The 20290-nt window shown below is 44.7% G+C and overlaps 1 protein-coding gene across 2 annotated transcripts in view; it reads right to left on the bottom strand.

The window, feature by feature from the left end:
• hars (histidyl-tRNA synthetase) overlaps positions 1 to 20290 on the bottom strand; it is a 57511-nt gene that overhangs the window by 30728 nt on the left and 6493 nt on the right. Inside the window, exons 2-7 of one of the 2 annotated variants that reach the window (XM_060915253.1) lie at positions 18373 to 18660; positions 16476 to 16565; positions 16280 to 16399; positions 7710 to 7805; positions 7215 to 7340; positions 5788 to 5895 (exon numbers count right to left, since the gene is read on the bottom strand). In XM_060915253.1, coding sequence (XP_060771236.1) covers positions 5788 to 5895; positions 7215 to 7340; positions 7710 to 7805; positions 16280 to 16399; positions 16476 to 16565; positions 18373 to 18483 — 651 coding nt within the window. In that variant the 5' untranslated portion in view covers positions 18484 to 18660. The remainder of the gene's footprint in view (positions 1 to 5787; positions 5896 to 7214; positions 7341 to 7709; positions 7806 to 16279; positions 16400 to 16475; positions 16566 to 18372; positions 18661 to 20290) is intronic. The other variant, XM_060915254.1, reaches the window with a different exon arrangement.

Genomic DNA, 20290 nt, shown 5'->3' with positions numbered 1-20290 from the left:
CGACCCTACTTGAAAACAAAACCCAAAAAAATACAAGCAATAAAATATGGAATAAAACTATTTCATAGTAAAACCTTTTTTTTTTTTTTTTTTCAAGAATTATCATCACATTTTCCACAAATCGCGAGTGTCATTTCGCCGGTTTGCATACATTCATCATCTTAAAGCATTAAAATCTGTTGAATTTTTTTAGACTGGCTCCAAAGCTCAAAGAAGTTTGAAAATTACATCACTAAAATGTCCAAGGAAGAATTTAACAAACATCTAAAGCTATTCTTGACCTCGGCACGACAGCAAGACAGCACTTTCTACCACCAAAAAAAAAAAACCCACACTAAAAAGTCAATTCGTGCAACCATTGATAGGTTTTTAAGAAGTCCGCCTAAGTGGAAATGATTTTGTCGGACATTTTGATAAATTAACTTGATACGAATTTGCAAAAAATTAAAATAATGCACCGTTTCTCAAAATCCAGTGAATGTGGATAGAATAAACAGTTATTCCACTCACTCAATCTCGTCGTACATGGATTATAGCTGACCTGGTGCTACGTGCCTCGTCGGCTATCAGCTCATGTACGACTCGATTTCGTGGAATTACTGTTAAATATAGCTATTAATAGCTAACAATTAGTAGAAAGTTGGTTTGTGGGGAATATAGCACAAATATAAGATTGTTGTTCCACTAGGGGGCAGAATAGAGCAATAAACCCAGGGCCATAATGTCAGCTACTCTCGAAAAATGTGCCGCCAATTATGATAATTTCATTATAACGCTAAAACTTTGACATATAATCCAGAATCCCAATTAAGTTTAGTGAGGGGGGGGAGGAAAAAGTTCAAAGGGAGCAAATACTTATGCAGCACACTGTATGGTAAAATCATCCGAGTTTGATACATTTTGAAAATCTGCTTATAAATGAACGTGTTTAAGAATTGTTACTTGAGTGTTATTGTTTACTAAATTTATCTGCCCCGCCCACTTGAGATTAGATTAACTGTTGGAGCCTGTTCTACCCCTGAGCTAAACACCCACAGGTTATATACAGTACTATGTGTGGTGGCCATCTTGGAAAACTGGAATCACTTTTTTTGTTTGTTTTAGAGGAAGAGATGTTGGGGTTTAAATTTCAAGCACAAGAGACAGAACTGTAGCAGAAATCTGTAAATGACACGGATGCGATCAGTTCCACTGAGAAACGGAACAGCTAATGCACTAGTACATCGTTTTACGCGAGCGTCGGTCCATGCGAAAGCATCCAAAGGTTTCCGGGTCACCTTCTCAGACTTCTCTGAAAAAAGAAACATTCACGGACATACCTTTGCTAGACTTCTGGAAAATTCCCAAATATCAGGCCAATAGTTTTTTTGTACGACAGTTTGCCAAAATTTTAATTTTATTTTTTCCCCCTCCACCCTGCAAATTTCAACCGATTGCATTTTCGTCTGACTTTGGGCTTCCGCTGATCCTCCACTATTCTATGTACAAAGTCCATTTTTGGTGCCTTGGGCTAACTTTTTCTCTAGAATCAGAAAATCAAGTCATATTCGATGGATTCTTTTGTGGTGTTCTACTGTGAGGCTTCAAAATCAACCGAAGACTCATGTGTCAGCCAGGTCATCACAGGGCTGACACATGCCCCTTTTCCACCAAAGCAGTTCCAGGGCTGGCTCGGGGCCAGTGCTTAGTTTGGAACCGGATTTTCTGTTTCCACTGACAAAGAACTGGCTCTGGGGCCAGAAAAACCGGTTCCAGGCTAGCACCAACTCTCTGCTGGGCCAGAGGAAAGAACCGCTTACGTCAGTGGGGGGGCGGAGTTGTTAAAACCAACAACAATAAGACCGCGAAAGATCGCCATTTTTAAGCGACGAGAAGCCGCAGCTGTACAAATGCGAAGTCATCCATTATTATTATTGTTGTTGTTGCTTCGATATTCACGCCAAGGTTTATGCAAATGTAGCGACGTAACTGACGTATACAGCGACGTAATGATGTGGCTTCCCTTAGCACCGCGAGCTATGGAAAAGCAAACTGGTTCTCAGCTGGCTCGCAAGTTGAATGAGTTGTGAACCAGCACCAGCACCAGCCCCGAACCAGCCCTGGAACTGACTTGGTGGAAAAGGCGTAACAGATACAGACAACCATTCACACTCACACCTACGGTCAATTTAGAGTCACCAGTTAACCTAACCTGCATGTCTTTGGACTGTGGGGGAAACCGGAGCACCCGGAGGAAACCCACGCGGACACGGGGAGAACATGCAAACTCCGCACAGAAAGGCCCTCGCCGGCCACGGGGCTCGAACCCAGACCTTCTTGCTGTGAGGCGACAGCGCTAACCACTACACCACCGTGCCGCCCCAACCGAAAACTCAAAATCCTAAGACTTCAGTTTTATTGTTACAGTGGTTTACGGTTATTTAGCGCAAAAGTCTTTTAGCGCAAGATCCAAGAACACTTCATCTTTATTATGAATACTTACTGATCATGTTTATTTTTTATGAAAAGTTACCGAGATTCCGATCGAAAACAAGCGATTGTATTTCCACCATCTTGAAACCGTCATGTTTGATGTCGCCCGTATGTTAATCACCAATCCTCCCTCCAAATTATTTAACACAGCACGTCCCCTGACACAGTACACCGCTAACAACCCTTACATCTTAGCGTAATCTCTTCTTCTTCTTGCGTCACGATTGTTGAATTATACAACAACCGATATATTACATTCGGGTTGCTTTGTCATTCCTGAACGTTTATATTGCACTTTTATTTAATTGCCATTCGTTCTAGAATCCTTTAGTGGGAGTTTCTTTCATTTGTTTACACATCACAACTGTTGGCTACTAAAGAGACATGATTCTCATTTTTCTCAGTGAAACTGGTCGCTTTATTGGTCAAATACATATGAAAACAGTAATACATCAAATGGAATTTTAATAATTTGACTATGTTTTTAGGGATAGATTCCGCTCTTCGCTGGCAAAACACATGTCAAGCAGGGCAAGAGACATAATCCCTGGTTAATTAATTTGGCAAACGTGTAATTACTGACAGTCAGTTGAATTTGTGACATGATCAGAAGCAGTGCTGTAGTCGAGTCACTAAACCTCGAGTCTGAGTCCAGTCTCGAGTCCCCAGTGTTCAAGTCAGAGTCAAGTCCAAGTCATTAAAGATCATTTCAAGTCGAGTCCACTATTGATCCGAGTCGAGTCCAAGACTCGGACCGCACCACTTGATGGCGACTGTTTCGGCACTGTTAACATTAGTTTGTTCTTGAACATGGCGTATGACCAGGTGAACGTGCTTCTCTTTATCAGGGAGTGTGAAGTATACTGTCAGAGATGGTTGGGAGATGGATGGAAGTGCAGAAGGTGTGTTTATTAATACAAGTGAAAATAATAATAATAATAATAATAAGTTAAATTTATATAGCGCCTTTCAAAAAACCCAAGGACGCTTTACAATTATAGACAAGAAAAAAATAATAATAATTTAAAAATAAATAAATAAAAAGTCCACCAAGTAGGGGTCAGGATGTAATTCCCGTGGTGTAGCAGCCACAGTCCCACCAAAAGGTGCACGAAAACAAGTCCCACATCTCCAGCACTGCCGCCGTGACGCCGTCAGCAACATCGCTCGAACACCACGCCATGGATCCACAAAGCGAGCAGAGAAGCTCTGCCACGCAGAGCGCTGGTGTGTCCCAAACCGCCTGCACAACCGCCGCGACGCCACCGAACAACATCGCTTGGAACATCACGCCAAGCGTTAAAGCGCAGAGCGCTGGACAACCATGATGTAAAATGAGCAACGAGCTCACTGCAGTCCACAGCTGGGAGCACAGGCATCACCGACAGCGAACCAAGGCCTGGAGGGAACCGACGCCCAAAACTGGGTCCGGAGCTACACCACAACCGGTGGACAAAACACTCAAACATCAAACTACACAAACGCACAAAAAAAAAAATAGAAAAAGAAATAAAATGAAATAAAAAAGCTCTGGTGAGAAGCGGCAGCCAGAATGCGCACGACGTACTCTCAACCGGAAACGAAAAAAAAAGCAGCCATGTATAGCCATGTGAAGACGGTAAACAATCCAGAACGGCAGGCAAAATCGTAAAAACAGTCAAACAAGCAAAAGGTCGAGCGAGGCACAAACAGACTATCGTAGACTCGGCAGAATCAAAGACAAGAAACAGGAAATCAGGGATCAGAAAACCAAACAAGGAAATAAGGCTCGGTAATGTATCAGGAATGCAACTCAATACTTCGCAAAGTAAGTGTGTGTTCACAGTTTTTATATATCAGTGCTCTGATTGCGCCTTAATCCTGTACAGGTGCGAGTTGTTTACGGAGCGTGCCCGAGAGTCTATCTGATGCACACGCCAAGGCGCGCAGGTGTGACACTCTTACACGAAATTAGTACAAAATTAATGTAGATATAAATATCTTATAGCGAATTATTATGGCATGTTACAAAAAAAAGAAAGAAAAAAATCCGAGTCCTCGTCTCCAACTTACGAGTCCGAATGCAGTTAATGCACGAGTCCAAGTCCGAGTCACGAGTCCTGAAAATTAGGGTACAAGTCGGACTCGGGTGCTACAAGCCTGCTGTTGAGTAAAAACTCTTCAATCACATTTAACATCGACTGAAATTCAGCAGCAAACAATGAAAAGGAGTCTTTTCCATAAACGAAGCTTTATCAGGAAACCAAACAAGGAAATAAGGCTCAGTAATGTATCAGCAACGCAACTCAATACTTCGCAAAGCACGTGTGTTTTCACAGGTTTTAGATCGGCGCACTGATTGCGCCTCAGTCCTGTGCAGGTGCGAGTCGTTTACGGCGCGCGTGAGAGTCTGCTTGGAGCACGTGCTGTCCAGAGCGTGCCCAAGAGTCTATCTGATGCACGGGTGCGACATTCTTACACGAAATTAGTACAAAATTAATTTCCCCCTCCCAAAGTCTGTGGTTAACCTACAACCTTGACATTTTTACCTTTCTTTCTCACCCATCTAAACACGCTCCGACAAGAAAGTCAGGATGGCGTTCAGGCTCCTTTACCAATTATGAACGTTTAAAGAAAATGTACTGTTCCTTGATCATTCTCCCAATGTTGTAGTGTACATGTATTGGTCATTTTTTACAAAATTGAAAAACTAGCATGAAACCCCCCCCCCCCCCCCCCCCCAATTCATCCTTATCAAATCATCGGCGTGGTCAAACTAGTACTGCGCGCTAAAATACTAGAGACATATACAGCAAAACTTCAGGCCTGTGCTTATTACACTTTGAGCTGTGACAATAAAACAAAACAGTCATTTGTTTTATGATTTTTGAGTTTTCGGTTGATTTTGAAGCCTCGCAGTGGAACGCCACAGACGGATCCATCTAATATGACTTGCTTTTCTGATTCTAGAGAAAAAGTTAGCCCAAGGCACCAAAAATGGACTTTGTACATAAAATAGTGGAGGATCAGCGGAAGCCCAAAGTCAGACGAAAACACTATCAGCTGGAGAAAAAAAAAAAAGTCGTAAGCTGTGGTACAAACACTATTGGAGATACTGGCCTGATATTTGGGATTGAAGTCTAGCACAGGTACATCAGGGAATATTTTCAGAGAATTCTGAGGAAGTGACCTGGAAAATTTCTCAAAATGTGGATGGAAAGACTCTCTGGGATACAGGAAATACACGTCTTGGGTCAATGACTATATTTGGAGTAAGTGTGAATTGTGTAAATATGATTCTGGTTGAATCGGTTCTGTGTACTAAAGGCTTCTGACCTTAATGCAGAAGTCGCCCAGGTCCAGCTCACTCAGGATCTCATAAACGATTCTCAAACACTCTGCATCAGGGATCATCGGGTCATACTGTCCTGCAATATCAAAATCCTACACACACAGACAGAGAGAGAGAGAGAGAGAGACGGGGGCAGACACCGAGACACACACACACACACACACACACACACACACACACACACACAGAGTGAGACAGAGAAAGATAGAAAGAGACACACAGGCCCAGAGAGAAACAGACAGACAGGGAAGAGAGAGAGACAGACAGAGACACAGACAGACAGGGGAAGAGAGACAGACACACACAGAGAGAGAGAGAGAGAGAGAGAGAGAGAGAGACACACACACACAGGCAGACAAAGAAAGAGACACAGAGAGAAAGAGACACACAGACATATATGAGAGAGAGAGCATGAGAGAGAGCGCGAGACAAAGAAAGATAGACAGACAGCGAGACAGACAGACATGAGAGAGGGAGCGTGAGACAGCGAGACAGACATATGAGAGATAGAGAGCGCGCGTGCGAGAGAGTGCGCGTGAGACAGAAAGATAGACACAGAGAGACATATGAGAGTGAGCAAGAGAGAGAGAGAGAAAGACACACAGTGAGACAGACAGACAGACAGACGAGAGAGAGAGAGAAAGATAGACAGACACAGACAGAGAGCAAGAGAGAAAATAGAGCGAGACTCAGAGAGAGAGAGAGAGAGAGTGTGACACACACACAGGCAGACAGAGAAAGACAGACACAGACAGAGACATATATGAAAGAGAGCATGAGACAAAGAAAGATAGACAGACAGCGAGACAGACAAATATGAGAGCGCGCGCGTGTGCGAGAGAGAGGGAGCATGAGACAGCGAGACAGACATATGAGAGAGTGCGTGAGACAGAGAAAGATAGACAGATATGAGAGAGTGAGCGAGAGAGAGAGAGAGACACACACAGACAGTGAGACACACAGACAGACAGATACGAGAGAGAGAGACAGACAAGAGAGAAAGATAGACAGACATATGAGAGAGTGCACGTGCGAGAGAGAGAGAGCAAGAGAGAAAAAATAGACAGAGCGAGACAGAGAGACACAGACAGTGAGACACACAGAGACAGACAGATATGAGAGAGAGACAGACGAGAGAGAGAAAGATAGACAGACAGACATATGAGAGAGAGCACGCGTGCGAGAGAGAGAGAGCGCGCAAGAGAGAGAAAATAGACAGAGCGAGACACAGAGAGAGAGAGAGAGAGAGAGAGAGAGAGAGAGAGAGAGAGAAACAGCACAGGAGACAGAGAAAGATAGAGACACAGCGAGGAAAAAAAGCACACAGAGAGAGAGAGAGAGACTTTAATATGGTCATAAATGTGATGAGAAACAGATTTCTCAGACTGTGGATCAAACAGGAAACACTCACACACTGGTAGAACTCTCGGTAACGGCCCCGGGTCATGGCGGGGTTGTCTCTGCGGTACACCTTGGCGATGTGATAGCGTTTGATGTTCGTGATCTTGTTCATGGCCAAGTAGCGAGCAAAAGGAACCTGAACAGGAAGCAGTTAAGAAAAAGCAAAAAACAGCAGCAGCAGCGATAACAGACCAAGCAAAATACTCCACTTATCTCAAATATCACTTACAAACAAAATACAGACTGGTTCTCCTGACCAGGCCTGAATTTCACGCTCGTCATTTCTCACTGATTACCTACGGACGCTGTGCGAATGAATAAGCCCCGCCCCTAGTTCATATACATGTCAAATCAAGTCTAAACTCAACTCAAAACTGTCAAAACCTGATAATATACCCGTATTTTATTTTACGGTGGATTCTAGACCAGGCTAGAACAACTTCCTGAATAAAATCCTGCATTTACAGCCAATCAGAGCACAGTGGAGGGGAAACCATCAGGATACGGTGAGGTCGTATCGGAGAGACAGCAGCTCTCCTCCCTGGTCTTTCAGGTCGTAGATGAGTTTGGAGTCTTCACCGTACTTCCCCGTCAGCGTTTCCTAAGCACAAAAACAAAGCACGTGTTTTATTAAAATGTCATTATATTAGATTATCCTCTCCAACACGCTTGCAGTAGGAAGACCATCAGTGATCATGATCAGGTGGTGATGGTGCATAGAGACTGTACGCCAAGCACAAATAACACTTCACAACAAACACCCTCAATCACTCTGCTGCTGCACTGGTACAGTGACGCTTCAGTGCACGGGCGAGCACCCTTACACTGAGGTCACATTTACCTTAGCAACAGTCGCTACCCTGTGCCTGGGGGACAAGCGAACTTTGTTTACATACTGAAGACAAGCGAAGATGGCCGGCATCTGCTGCTGTTGTCTGAAGAAAACAACAGCTAAAAGCTCTACTACCGGATTACTTGGATAATCTTAGTCAGAAAGAAGCGAAGGATAGAGAAACGCGAAAATTAGAGTTTATTAGCGGTTATGATCCGTGGGCGCGGTCGCCTCACAGTAGAGGTCTGCGCGGGACAGAATTTTCAGTCCCGCTCCTGCCCGCGCTGTGCAGTCCCGCTCCCGCAAAGAATTATGACTTTCAGTCCCGCTCCCGCCTGCAAATCCCGCATGATGCAGACGTTCGCGTTATTTCTCACGAAAGTTCTTGTCATTGGCTTGGGGAATTAAACATGCTGAGCTTAGCTGAGCTCTCCACTGACCGATCCTTCATTTATTGTAAGTTTATTGTTTAGACTCTGACACAGGGATGAGAATGAGAAATTGTATTTTCAGCTGAAAATTTAATCGGGGGCCATCGGCCCCCAGCCAGGTCCAGGGCGGAGCCTGGTCGGGGGTCCAGGGGGCTGAAGGCCCCCGGAAGCTAATGAGTTTTATACATTTTAGACCACTAGAAATGGTCTCAGATTGCTCAGTTGAATAGGGTTAGGGTTAACACTCTACATTCTCTATTAACACTCTATATTCTCTATTAACACTCTATATTCTCTATTAACACTCTATATTCTCTATTAACACTCTATATTCTCTATTAACACTCTATATTCTCTATTAACACTCTATATTCTCTATTAACACTCTATATTCTCTATTAACACTCTATATTCCCATCAGTTGCTAAGTAAACTTTTCACCGTTTCTTGTTTATTGTCAATCAAATATGTGAGTGGAATGTACCAAAGCAAAAAACAAATACCAGCAAAACATTTCTTACACAATTCTGAATGTGGGTACGGGTTCTCTATTAATTTTTGGGTACGAGTTTGTTTGGGTACGAGTTTCCCGTGGGTACGAGTTCGTTTTGGGTATGAATTTACCGCATCCCCCTTCCACTTACCTGCATGGCATTTTCACAAACAATATAAATTTTTTCAAAAATATTTTAATATTGGGGCGGCACGGTGGTGTAGTGGTTAGCGCTGTCGCCTCACAGCAAGAAGGTCCTGGGTTCGAGCCCCATGGCCGGCGAGGGCCTTTCTGTGCGGAGTTTGCATGTTCTCCCCGTGTCTGCGTGGGTTTCCTCCGGGTGCTCCGGTTTCCCCCACAGTCCAAAGACATGCAGGTTAGGTTAACTGGTGACTCTAAATTGACCGTAGGTGTGAATGAGTGTGAATGGTTGTCTGTGTCTATGTGTCAGCCCTGTGATGACCTGGCGACTTGTCCAGGGTGTACCCCGCCTTTCGCCCGTAGTCAGCTGGGATAGGCTCCAGCTTGCCTGTGACCCTGTAGAAGGATAAAGCGGCTACAGATAATGAGATGAGATATTTTAATATCTTATCATATGATATTTACCTCCAAGTGTGTCTTCCTGTCAGTCAAATGAGTGAGAGGTGACGATTCCAATGAAACTGGTCGGTCGACGAGTGTATGCTGGCTCTGTCCACTGGCTGGCCCGATCTTGAACGCCGATCCCAACGAATAGTTAGAACGACGAATTCTGACTTTTTCCGCATGTTTCTTCCCTTTTGAAGCATGTTCAATCAAAGCAATGCACCCGCGAGAGCCATAATTAATAATGTCATTGCAGTAGATACATTGGGCTTTGCCGGGAGCGTCACATTTTCCAATGAAATCGGACAATTTCTCAACTACGTCTTCAGTGGTTTTGCCGATTTTTATCTTCAAAGTTACAGTTCTCTCTAACCAGTCCCAACGGAATTTATTCTTCACGTCTTTATCTATCACCTGAATAAGCGATTCGTTTTCTTTTGTGATAATTTTCACCATTTTGAAGCTCTTATTCGCTGTTACATCCTCAATCTCCGGCCTCGTGGAGCGCCATGTTGAATGAGTAAGAAAGCGAAATGCGAAGAACCAATCAGAACGAAGCTTACATGTGACATTTTGGCCTTTCCTATCTATGCTCGTTTACCATTGGTCAAATCGCGATATTTCTCTCTCAACGGCCAATCAAATACAGTGTACGTTCTGAACTGCCGATGTAAACAGAGCCTTGTTCCCGATGGTTGACCGGGTCAACACATACCTAACCCCCCCTAAATATTTTCTCCTCGGATTTAGACGATTCACTAAAATGACCCCTGGGTTGATAAAATCCGCGGAATTCCGCGGATCCGCGGAAAATTCCCATCCCTGCTGACATTCTGCTGACACATTCTAAGTTGAGCGCTGTATGTGCTCATGATTGACAGCTCTCGCTTTGATTGACAGCTCTCGCTTTGCGCACTCGCACTCCCACTTCCGAGTCTGTGGCGTTATGATTCCAACCGCGATTTCATTCTCCTCTCATATGAAGTGTTGTGCAACCACAACCAGCTCCTCAGATTATACACTGTCTGTTTCTCGCTTTAAATTGAACAATCTGTGCGATACACAGTCCTTTTTAATACTAGTTAATACTTTTTAATACTTAGGACTAATACTCTTGACTTTTTAACGGTAAATGTACCTCTTTTTAAAGCAGCACTTACTTCTGAAGCACTGTGAGCTTCACTAGAGGAGCTCTGCTCTTCTGCCATGATCGGAGATCTCAAACACGGAAGAGCGGAAAGGAATCGGAAACATGCGCGAGATTAGACCACATCCGCAAATTTAGGCATCTTAAAATGTTTTTAATAATGCCAAATAAAATATCCAGCACAAATTATATAGACATAAATTAATAATTTATAAATTTTATTTTAAACACGTTTTTAGTTAGCGGAACTGCAGCTTATCACCTCTCCCGCCAGCTCCCGCAATGAGCTTTCAAAATTTGCCCCGCGCCGCACTGCTTTGCGTCGGGTCCCGCGGGACTCCCGCGGGAGTGCAGGGCTCTACCTCACAGCAAGAAGGTTCCGGGTTCGAACCCAGCGGCCGGCGAGGGCCTTTCTGTGTGGAGTTTGCATGTTCTCCCCGTGTCCACGTGGGTTTCCTCCGGGTGCTCCGGTTTCCCCCACAGTCCAAAGACATGCAGTTAGGTTGACGTGGGACGGCCTTGGGCTGAGGTGCCCTTGAGCAAGGTACCTAACCCACGACATGGGTTTCCCCCACAGTCCAAAGACATGCAGTTAGGTGCTCTGGGCTGCCCACTGCTCTGGGTCCGTGCACGTGTGTTCACTGTTTCAGATGGGTTAAATGCAGAGGATGAATCTCGCTGTGCTTGAAGTGTGCATGTGACAAATAAAAGTTTCTTCTTTGAAACAACTGGAGTGACGGTGCAGATTTGTGGCCTAGCATTAGGACCATGTTGGAATATACCTTCTTTTTCCCCGAAGAGTCCCGACACGGAAGAACAGTAAAAAAAATTTTTTAAACTACAAAAGCAAGAAAACCTTCTTTGTATAAACACCCCCCCCAAAATATCAGCTTTTGGAAATAGAATGTTGCAGGAAAAAGAAGCCAAAGCATTTACTCTCAAAGGACTCCAACCTGAACTGTGGGCTGGACGGTATTCCCTCCCGCCCCTCCATGACTCAGCAACTCCAAGGACATCAAGTTACAGAGCTATTTACACTATCGTTTATACAGTGATGCTTATTTTTGTTAAAACAATATCTGAAGTGTTATTATTTGCAAAATAAAATATCTTGCTCTAGACTTTCAAACAATATTGTAAGATCTTATTTTAATTTTATCTAATAGCGGATGGTCCAATAATTACAAACACGAACAGAATCAGCACATTCCAGTTGTAGCTGTAGTCATATAGTAACTATAATCCAAAAAAAAAAAAGTCATGCCATGTGGCGCATAGGGCGGCGCCAATCTCCGTTTCCGTAGCCCTCGGCCTCTTGCCTAGGGTTACAGTGGGGAGCTGGCCCTCTGGTAAGTGCGAGAGCTTGACTCTCCGCTCGCATCTGTATTGCGGCGTGCCTTGCCAGACAGCAGAAGGTGCCATTTTTACGATGGTCTTTGGTATGACCCGACCGTGAGTAGAACTCGCGATCTCCCGATCGAGAGGCGGACATGCTAACCACTAGGCCAACTTGCGGTTAGTAACTATAATCTCATCTCATTATCTCTAGCCACTTCATCCTTCTACAGGGTCACAGGCAAGCTGGAGCCTATCCCAGCTGACTACGGGCGAAAGGCGGGGTACACCCTGGACAAGTCGCCAGGTCATCACAGGGCCGACACATAGACACAGACAACCATTCACACTCACATTCACACCTACGGTCAATTTAGAGTCACCAGTTAACCTAACCTGCATGTCTTTGGACTGTGGGGGAAACCGGAGCACCCGGAGGAAACCCACGCAGACACGGGGAGAACATGCAAACTCCACACAGAAAGGCCCTCGCCGGCCACGGGGCTCGAACCCGGACCTTCTTGCTGTGAGGCGACAGCGCTAACCACTACACCACCCTGCCGCCCGTAACTATAATCACTCTTGTAATAATAATAATTTCAATAAATGGTTAATGTTCAGGTCCCTCTTCATTTATTCTCGATTCAAAAGGCACAACTGAGTCACACAGGTTGAGAAGTGTGTAACAGACAGTAACAATTTTATCCAAAGTATTAAGTAGGCCTGAGTATAAAGGGCATTTGTGCAGTAAATGCACTCTCCATTGGGTATTTTTTTTCTCTAACTGCAACAGAACTCATTGAAACTCTTGGTTAGTGGTGTTCTGGCAGTGGTTGAGGTAAGAAAAACAGCATTATTATAGAATACATTGTTGTCAGATGATGACTATTTATTGCTCGTGTGAACCTCAGGCTGCAAACCACAGCATCACACACCTCCACTAGTTGTAGTGACCTTTTCAACCATGCTTACAGTAAAGTGACAGCGTCACTACCACCATAAAATGCTCCTAAAAATCACCAGATGCCACCAAACGGACTCCCTTTTTTTGGGCGGCACGGTGGTGTAGTGATTAGCACTGTCGCCTCACAGCAAGAAGGTTCTGGGTTCGAGCCCAGTGACCGGCGAGGGCCTTTCTGTGTGAAGTTTGCATGTTCTCCCCATGTCTGCATGGGTTTCCCCCACAGTCCAAAGACATGCAGTTAGGTTGACATGGGGCGGCCTTGGGCTGAAGTGCCCTTGAGCAAGGTACCGAACCCCTGACTGCTCCCCGGGCGCTGTAGTCTGGCCGCTCCGAGTGTGTGCGCGCGCGTTCACTGCTTCAGATGGGTTAAATGCAGAGGATGAATCTCACTATGCTTGAGTGTGCATGTGACAAATAAAGGTTTCTTCTTTTTTCAAAATTTTCCAAGGGAAACCTCCCTCTCATACTCTTCCACCGCGTGCCTACGTACTCGCCACCCTACGGGCCGCGCAAAAGTTAGGGCTTTATTTTAATCCTGGGGAGAACACTGAAATATTTATATCACACACACATGAGGGTCAGTCAAAAAGTTCTAAGACAAATTGAAAAAAATCTTTATTTATGAAAATAATAAAGCTACTTCTCTACATATCCTCCATTTAAGTCTAAACACTTCTGCAAGCGATGTTTCCATCGGAGAATTCCTTCTTTGTAGAATTCTTGGGGGGGGTTCACACCTTTTCAAATGATAACATCTGTCTTAGAACTTCTTGACTTACCCTTGTGTGTGTTATCTCATCTCATTATCTCTAGCCGCTTCATCCTTCTACAGGGTCGCAGGCAAGCTGGAGCCTATCCCAGCTGACTACGGGCGAAAGGCGGGGTACACCCTGGACAAGTCGCCAGGTCATCACAGGGCTGACACATAGACACAGACAACCATTCACACTCACATTTACACCTACGCTCAATTTAGAGTCACCAGTTAACCTAACCTGCATGTCTTTGGACTGTGGGGGAAACCGGAGCACCCGGAGGAAACCCACGCGGACACGGGGAGAACATGCAAACTCCGCACAGAAAGGCCCTCGCCGGCCACGGGGATCGAACCCGGACCTTCTTGCTGTGAGGCGACAGCGCTAACCACTACACCACTGTGCCACCACACATTGATATAATATGAGAAAAGACTGTCTGCTACACATTTTTCTATTCTTCACATCTCAACATCATTATTAAAGTTTTCTTGTTTGTGAATGCATAAGATTATTATTATTATTATTATTTCCTTTTGCATAACGGTGGGCATTGTGGCCCGTGTGAAGTGGGTTGCCAAGTGCAACAAAGACAAAAATATGAAAATATTAATTACGATTTATATGTAGGAGCGGCACAGTGGTGTAGTGGTTAGCGCTGTCGCCTCACAGCAAGAAGGTCCGGGTTCGAGCCCCGTGGCCGGCGAGGGCCTTTCTGTGCGGAGTTTGCATGTTCTCCCCGTGTCCGCGTGGGTTTCCTCCGGGTGCTCCGGTTTCCCCCACAGTCCAAAGACATGCAGGTTAGGTTAACTGGTGACTCTAAATTGACCGTAGGTGTGAATGTGAGTGTGAATGGTTGTCTTTGTCTATGTGTCAGCCCTGTGATGACCTGGCGACTTGTCCAGGGTGTACCCCGCCTTTCACCCGTAGTCAGCTGGGATAGGCTCCAGCTAGAGCCCTGCACTCCCGCGGGAGTCCCGCGGGACCCACCGCAAAGCAGTGCAGCGCGGGACAAATTTTGAAAGCTCATTGCGGGCGCAGGCGGGACCGGAAGTGCACATATGCACGCGCGGGCGGGAGCGGGAATGCACATATGTGGCGTGGGTGGGAGCGGTGATAAGCTGCAGTCCCGCTAACTAAAAATGTGTTTGGAATAAAATGTATAAATTATTAATTTATGTCTATCATATATAATTTGTGCTGGATATTTTATTTGGCATTAATAAAAACATTTTAAGATGCCTAAATTTGCAGAGAGAGTCAGACTGCCAGAGGAATAGCATCTTAAACTTGCCATTGATCATCCTAAGGGGAAATCCTTTGATCACTCTAATGACTCGCAGTTCACACCCAGCTAGCAAGAGAACCATGATTGAAGTGATTTACGGCTTGCGTTAGTCTACAACTTTAATCAGAGAGACAGGTTACACAGTGACGGTAGGCTTGACTCAATGCTATCCCAGAAATCCTTCCTGTAATATGCAAATGTGGCTGTCCAATCAGAGGCGGCCAAATTTGCATATTACAGGAAGGATTTCTGGGATAGCATTGAGTCAAGCCTACCGTCACTGTGTAACATGTCTCTCTGATTAAAGTTGTAGACTAACTCAAGCAATAAATCAATTCACTTCTTTTACTAGCTCTGCTTTGCAATAAAAAAAAAAACCCACCATTGCTACAAAGCAAGCCCATTCACTTTTTTATGCTGATCAGAGAATTACAGTGGTTTCTCATATAATAAAAATGTGTGATTCGCGATTAAATTTTTTAATCGTTTGACAGCACTAATTATTATTGTTATTAGAGACAGTACATGCTGAATTCCAAAACAAGGTAAATAATAACAACATGAGCTGTAGATATTTATGCTGAAATCCACTCAAAGTAGGGGGCGAGGCACCATCACGCTGTGTCAAGACAAGAACTTTCCTGAGAAATAACGCAAACGTCTGCATCATGCGGGATTTGCGGGCGCGAGCGGGACAAAATATGGCAGGCGCGGGCGGGAGCGGGACTGAAAATCATAATTCTTTGCGGGCGCGGGCGGGACTACACAATGCGGGCGCGGGCGGGACTGAAAAATCCGACCCGCGCAGACCTCTAGCTCCAGCTTGCCTGTGACCCTGTAGAACAGGATAAAGCGGCTACAGATAATGAAATGAGAAGTGAAACTGTCCATGCAACAACCACCAGTGGTGTCTTTACCGTCTGCTAAGGTGTGGTCACGTGGTCCGGCTCAGCCAATCAGAGTGTGAGAATCGATTAACAAATACGGCGTTGCTTCTGGTCATGTTAGACCCGAACTGAAGACACTTTCATGGTGGAATAATTGGATTTGCAGCAAATTATGGGCAGCGGAGAGGATATAACTCGCTTGAACACTGAAAGGCGTGTTTTTGTTTTTTTTCTGGGATCGAGTAGCCAGCGCAGACCGTCTGTGTAGGCGGAGAAAACTGCCGGTTACCAGCGCTTCTGGATGTCTCTAATGTCCAGGTTTTCCATGGCGTGTGTGTGTGTGTGTGTGTGTGTGTACCTTGAGCTCAAAGACAGGGGTGTCGATGGTCTCAGCACCATGGCGTTTAAAGCAGTGGATGATGATGTTGAAGACCTTCTCTCTGATGGCCATCTGTTTGGGGTTGTAGTCCCTGGTCCCCTACACACACACACTCTTTAAATATTCCATCCAAGCATCACACCACTGTACAAATCCCACACATTCCTGCTCATACCTTTGCTGTCTTAAGAACAAACAGCTGTTTGCCATCGTCTCCTCCGAGCCGAGCCTTCAACTCTAACAGTTTGGCAACTTCTTCATCGATCTGTGAGGAAAAAAAAAACAAAGAAAAATAATTAATATTATACACAGGAACAATCGCCAGCCCTAAGGTTGTAGTTATAATCCGTTATCCCTTTATTTGTTTTTCTCTCAGCTTGGTTTAGATTCAGGGACGTAGAAAGGACATCCTGAAGCGAGAGTGATGACAATACTGTGATGCAGAACTGATTATTAATTGGTGCACAGCAGAATCAAACAAACAGGACCAGTTTTACAAACTGGAAAGCACTTCTTTTTTTCCCCCTCAAGGGAAATGTTGCTCTCATGAAGGAATTAAAATGACAATCAAATATTACACAAAAAACGAGGCAGCATGGTGAAGAAATAAGCTCATATCTGGTGTAGGTACAGCCACAGTCCCTGTCTAGAACTACAAATCCCATCAACTAACTTCCGCGATGACCTACGTCACAGCGGCCATGATCACCTACAGTACGTCACGTCATGTGACTGACTCTATAAGTGACCCCGCCACGCTCAGCACTGTCTCTCTCCCTGTGGACCTCCGCGTCATACAGACATAAGAGATACCCGCTCATCAGAACATCCAAAATCAAGACGTCTGCCTTGCAAGAAAGACGACTCAGCACGCTTTCGTATATACCACTGGCCACGGTAAAAGTACCCAAGTTGCGCCGTCTCACTCAATTGAGTTACAACCGGTTTTATTTGTTTATTATAAGTAACGTTACGACTGCAGCCCAAGCAGTTAATTAAAAGTTAGAAGCGACCGGATTCCTTCTGACTTAATCGCTGTGCACATTATCGTCAGAGACTTTTCCTCATGAACGACGAAGCTTCGGATCAAGAATTCTCTGCTTTTTACAGAAGCCTCCACGAGCTTTCTGTGAAACTCCGCGAAACTTCGGGACAGCTCTGCATATCCTGCATAGAGACATCGATACTGGAAGTAAGGCTGGCATTTGGGCAAACTAGTCTTAGGAATTAGCTTTATGAAGTAGTGTGAATTTAAACTCAGAAACTGTTTAATTGTGCACACTGGAGACACTTGGAGTGTCGAGTTGATAATTGTGGTTCTGCATTGTTCTCTCTCCGTTGTTTTAATAGATAGGTTGTTGCATGCTCTTTGCTATCTTCTCTAATATCCTTTAATTTCATTATTACACACATTTTGACCTCATCAAGATTTCAGTGGATTTGGTAATGTTATAGGGAGTGGATTAGCAACCACGACGAATTCCTTTGTCTCAAGAAACCACGAGGTGATTTCCCCCCCACACCTTAGATAACATTCCAATCTCTGATTTACATACCGCGCATCTCCCGCGCGCACATTCAAACTCTCTCCCTCGCACCCCTCCCTCTCTCTCTCCCCTCGCTCACACACACACACACACACACACACACACACACACACACACACACACAGAGATATACTACCTCACTGTTTTGCTGCTGACCATATTGAATGTATTCAAATGCTATTACCCATTTAGTATCATTGTTATAATAAATTCAATTCTTCTGTTAAACTGTGCTTGTCCGTGTTTTTGTTGCTGTATTCTTGAAGTCACACAATCTCAAAGAACTCCAAATTGCCTTCACCCAAGTGTATATGAGTGCTATTGGCTGTAGTGTCTATGTAATACGGTAAGTAATACATTATTGCTGCATCAGTAGTGATCATAATAATTTGGAATATACCATAATTTAGCTGTTTGGTAATTTATTATTAAACACCAAAATTAATGGTATTATTAATGAGACTGATTTAATGAGACTGATCACTTAAGACCAATTGCACCCACACTGGGTTTCATTTCTCTTACCTGTGATACAGTCATCCCAGAAAGGCAGCGCAGGGGGCGGAGCCACGGTGAAGCCCGGCGTCCCGTCAGTCCAGCACAGAGACGCACACATGCCAAGCCGAGGGTGGCCATTTTCCAAACGCAGTCGGACCAAAGTTCAGGAGCAGGACATCACGCGCAGGATCCAAGTGATCAGGAGAGGAAGATGACGAGGACACCAATGATGATGATGATGATGACAGAAGAAATACGGAGGAACCGCAGCAGCAAGCAGGAAGAACAGGAGAAAAGTGGTGAGCGACCCTAGCACTAGGGGCATCACAGCATCAAGGAAGCAAAACACGAGAGCAAGGCGTCAAAATCCAACGCACTCGAATCAACAGAATCATCACACGTCCTCTTACCTCACTACATACAACTAATAAACGTCCCACACCAGCATCAACACGCTGACGTTTTATTCTCAACCGGACCGAGTTGAAGATGTTTTGACGAGTCAAAAAGGTTTTGCGAACAAATCCAGACAGATAAGACAAGCACTAGGCCAGATGACATTTAAAAAAATGAAACTTTAAAAAGTCATAGGCAATGGTGGGAGGTGAAACGTAGAATATCAACTTTTTTTGTCTAGAAGAACGACCCAAAAAGCGAATTAAAATATGCTGGTTTGCCCAATTTCCGAAGGTTTGTTTGCATCTCACTTATGCGCACTTTCACCGCCAGGGGGCCGACGTCGTGACGTCATTTAAGCCAAACAGATCGGGAGCAGTTCTGTGTTTACTTGCGAACCGAGCACACGTGTACGGACTTTGGTCGTGAGAAGTTGTGTAAAATGTCTGATAGCGATTTTGAAGTAGGAACTCTCCAAATTAAATATCGAGAGGTGAAACCATATATGTATGAACCTATGGCCGTTGAATGTGGCTCACTGGTTTGACCGAGCGGCCTCGGAATCGGACAGCGACTCGGCCGACTCTGATCGCAGTGACCCCGGATCTCAACAAGACTCGCGCCCAAACAATTTATCCAGGTAGTTATGATAAATTCCTACTTTCGTTGTAATACTAAATAAGAACCCTTTTGAAGAATAATTAAACCGCCCTCCCTAGTGGATATAGCGAACGATTACTGGACAGTGCGCCGGTAGGCCACATTAGCCTGCCATCTGCGGCATTATACTATTTATAGCTAGGGCTGTGCTCGTTTGCCATCAGTTGGTCACGATATCGTACCATATATATCGCGATATATCGAGTTAAACGATGTCTTTAATGTATTGTAAGCAGAGGGTGCGAATATGTTTGGCGCCAAAATTATTCAATCAATGAGTCTCGAGACGAGGCCATGGAGACATGGGGGACGTAACTAGCGGCTTGCAGCGTCTGTAGCAGAGCGCATTGAAGCAGAGCGCCTAATTTCTAGTGCGCATGCCCTGAGTAACTGGAAGCGCCATTTGTAAATAAAAACGTTTTTGGTTGGAACAGGTTGCAAGCATGAATTTCCGTCCATTTCTGGCATGAAACATGCTTTAAATCAAGTGAAAATTGATGACAACCTGCAGAACCGGGAGATATGCATGAAATATGTCATATATGGGATTTTCGATTTTCAAGTGAGTAAATGATATCGTATCGTACCCCCGAAAATCATGCATGATCAAGTATCGCGAGCTGTGAGCACAGCCCTATTTATAGCCGACTCTGAGCGAGGAAATATCCCTTTGTCTCATTTCCACAGTGATTGTACAGGATCCCTCAGGGTTCTTGACTTGTCAATCGCAAGCAAAAGTAAAAATGTTTACCTCCAATCTTCTCCTTTTTGCTTGAGCGTTGCTGCTCCGTTTCTTCTTTGACTGCTTGATTTTGTTTCACGCGCACAATCCACTCTCTCCGCCTCGTCTCCTCTTCCAGAGAAAAACAACCCTCTGGCTTCACGCGCA

This window comes from Neoarius graeffei, chromosome 2, assembly GCF_027579695.1.
Source record: "Neoarius graeffei isolate fNeoGra1 chromosome 2, fNeoGra1.pri, whole genome shotgun sequence".
In the NCBI taxonomy this organism is placed as follows: domain Eukaryota; kingdom Metazoa; phylum Chordata; class Actinopteri; order Siluriformes; family Ariidae; genus Neoarius; species Neoarius graeffei.
This window is presented reverse-complemented; position numbering and strand designations above follow the sequence as displayed.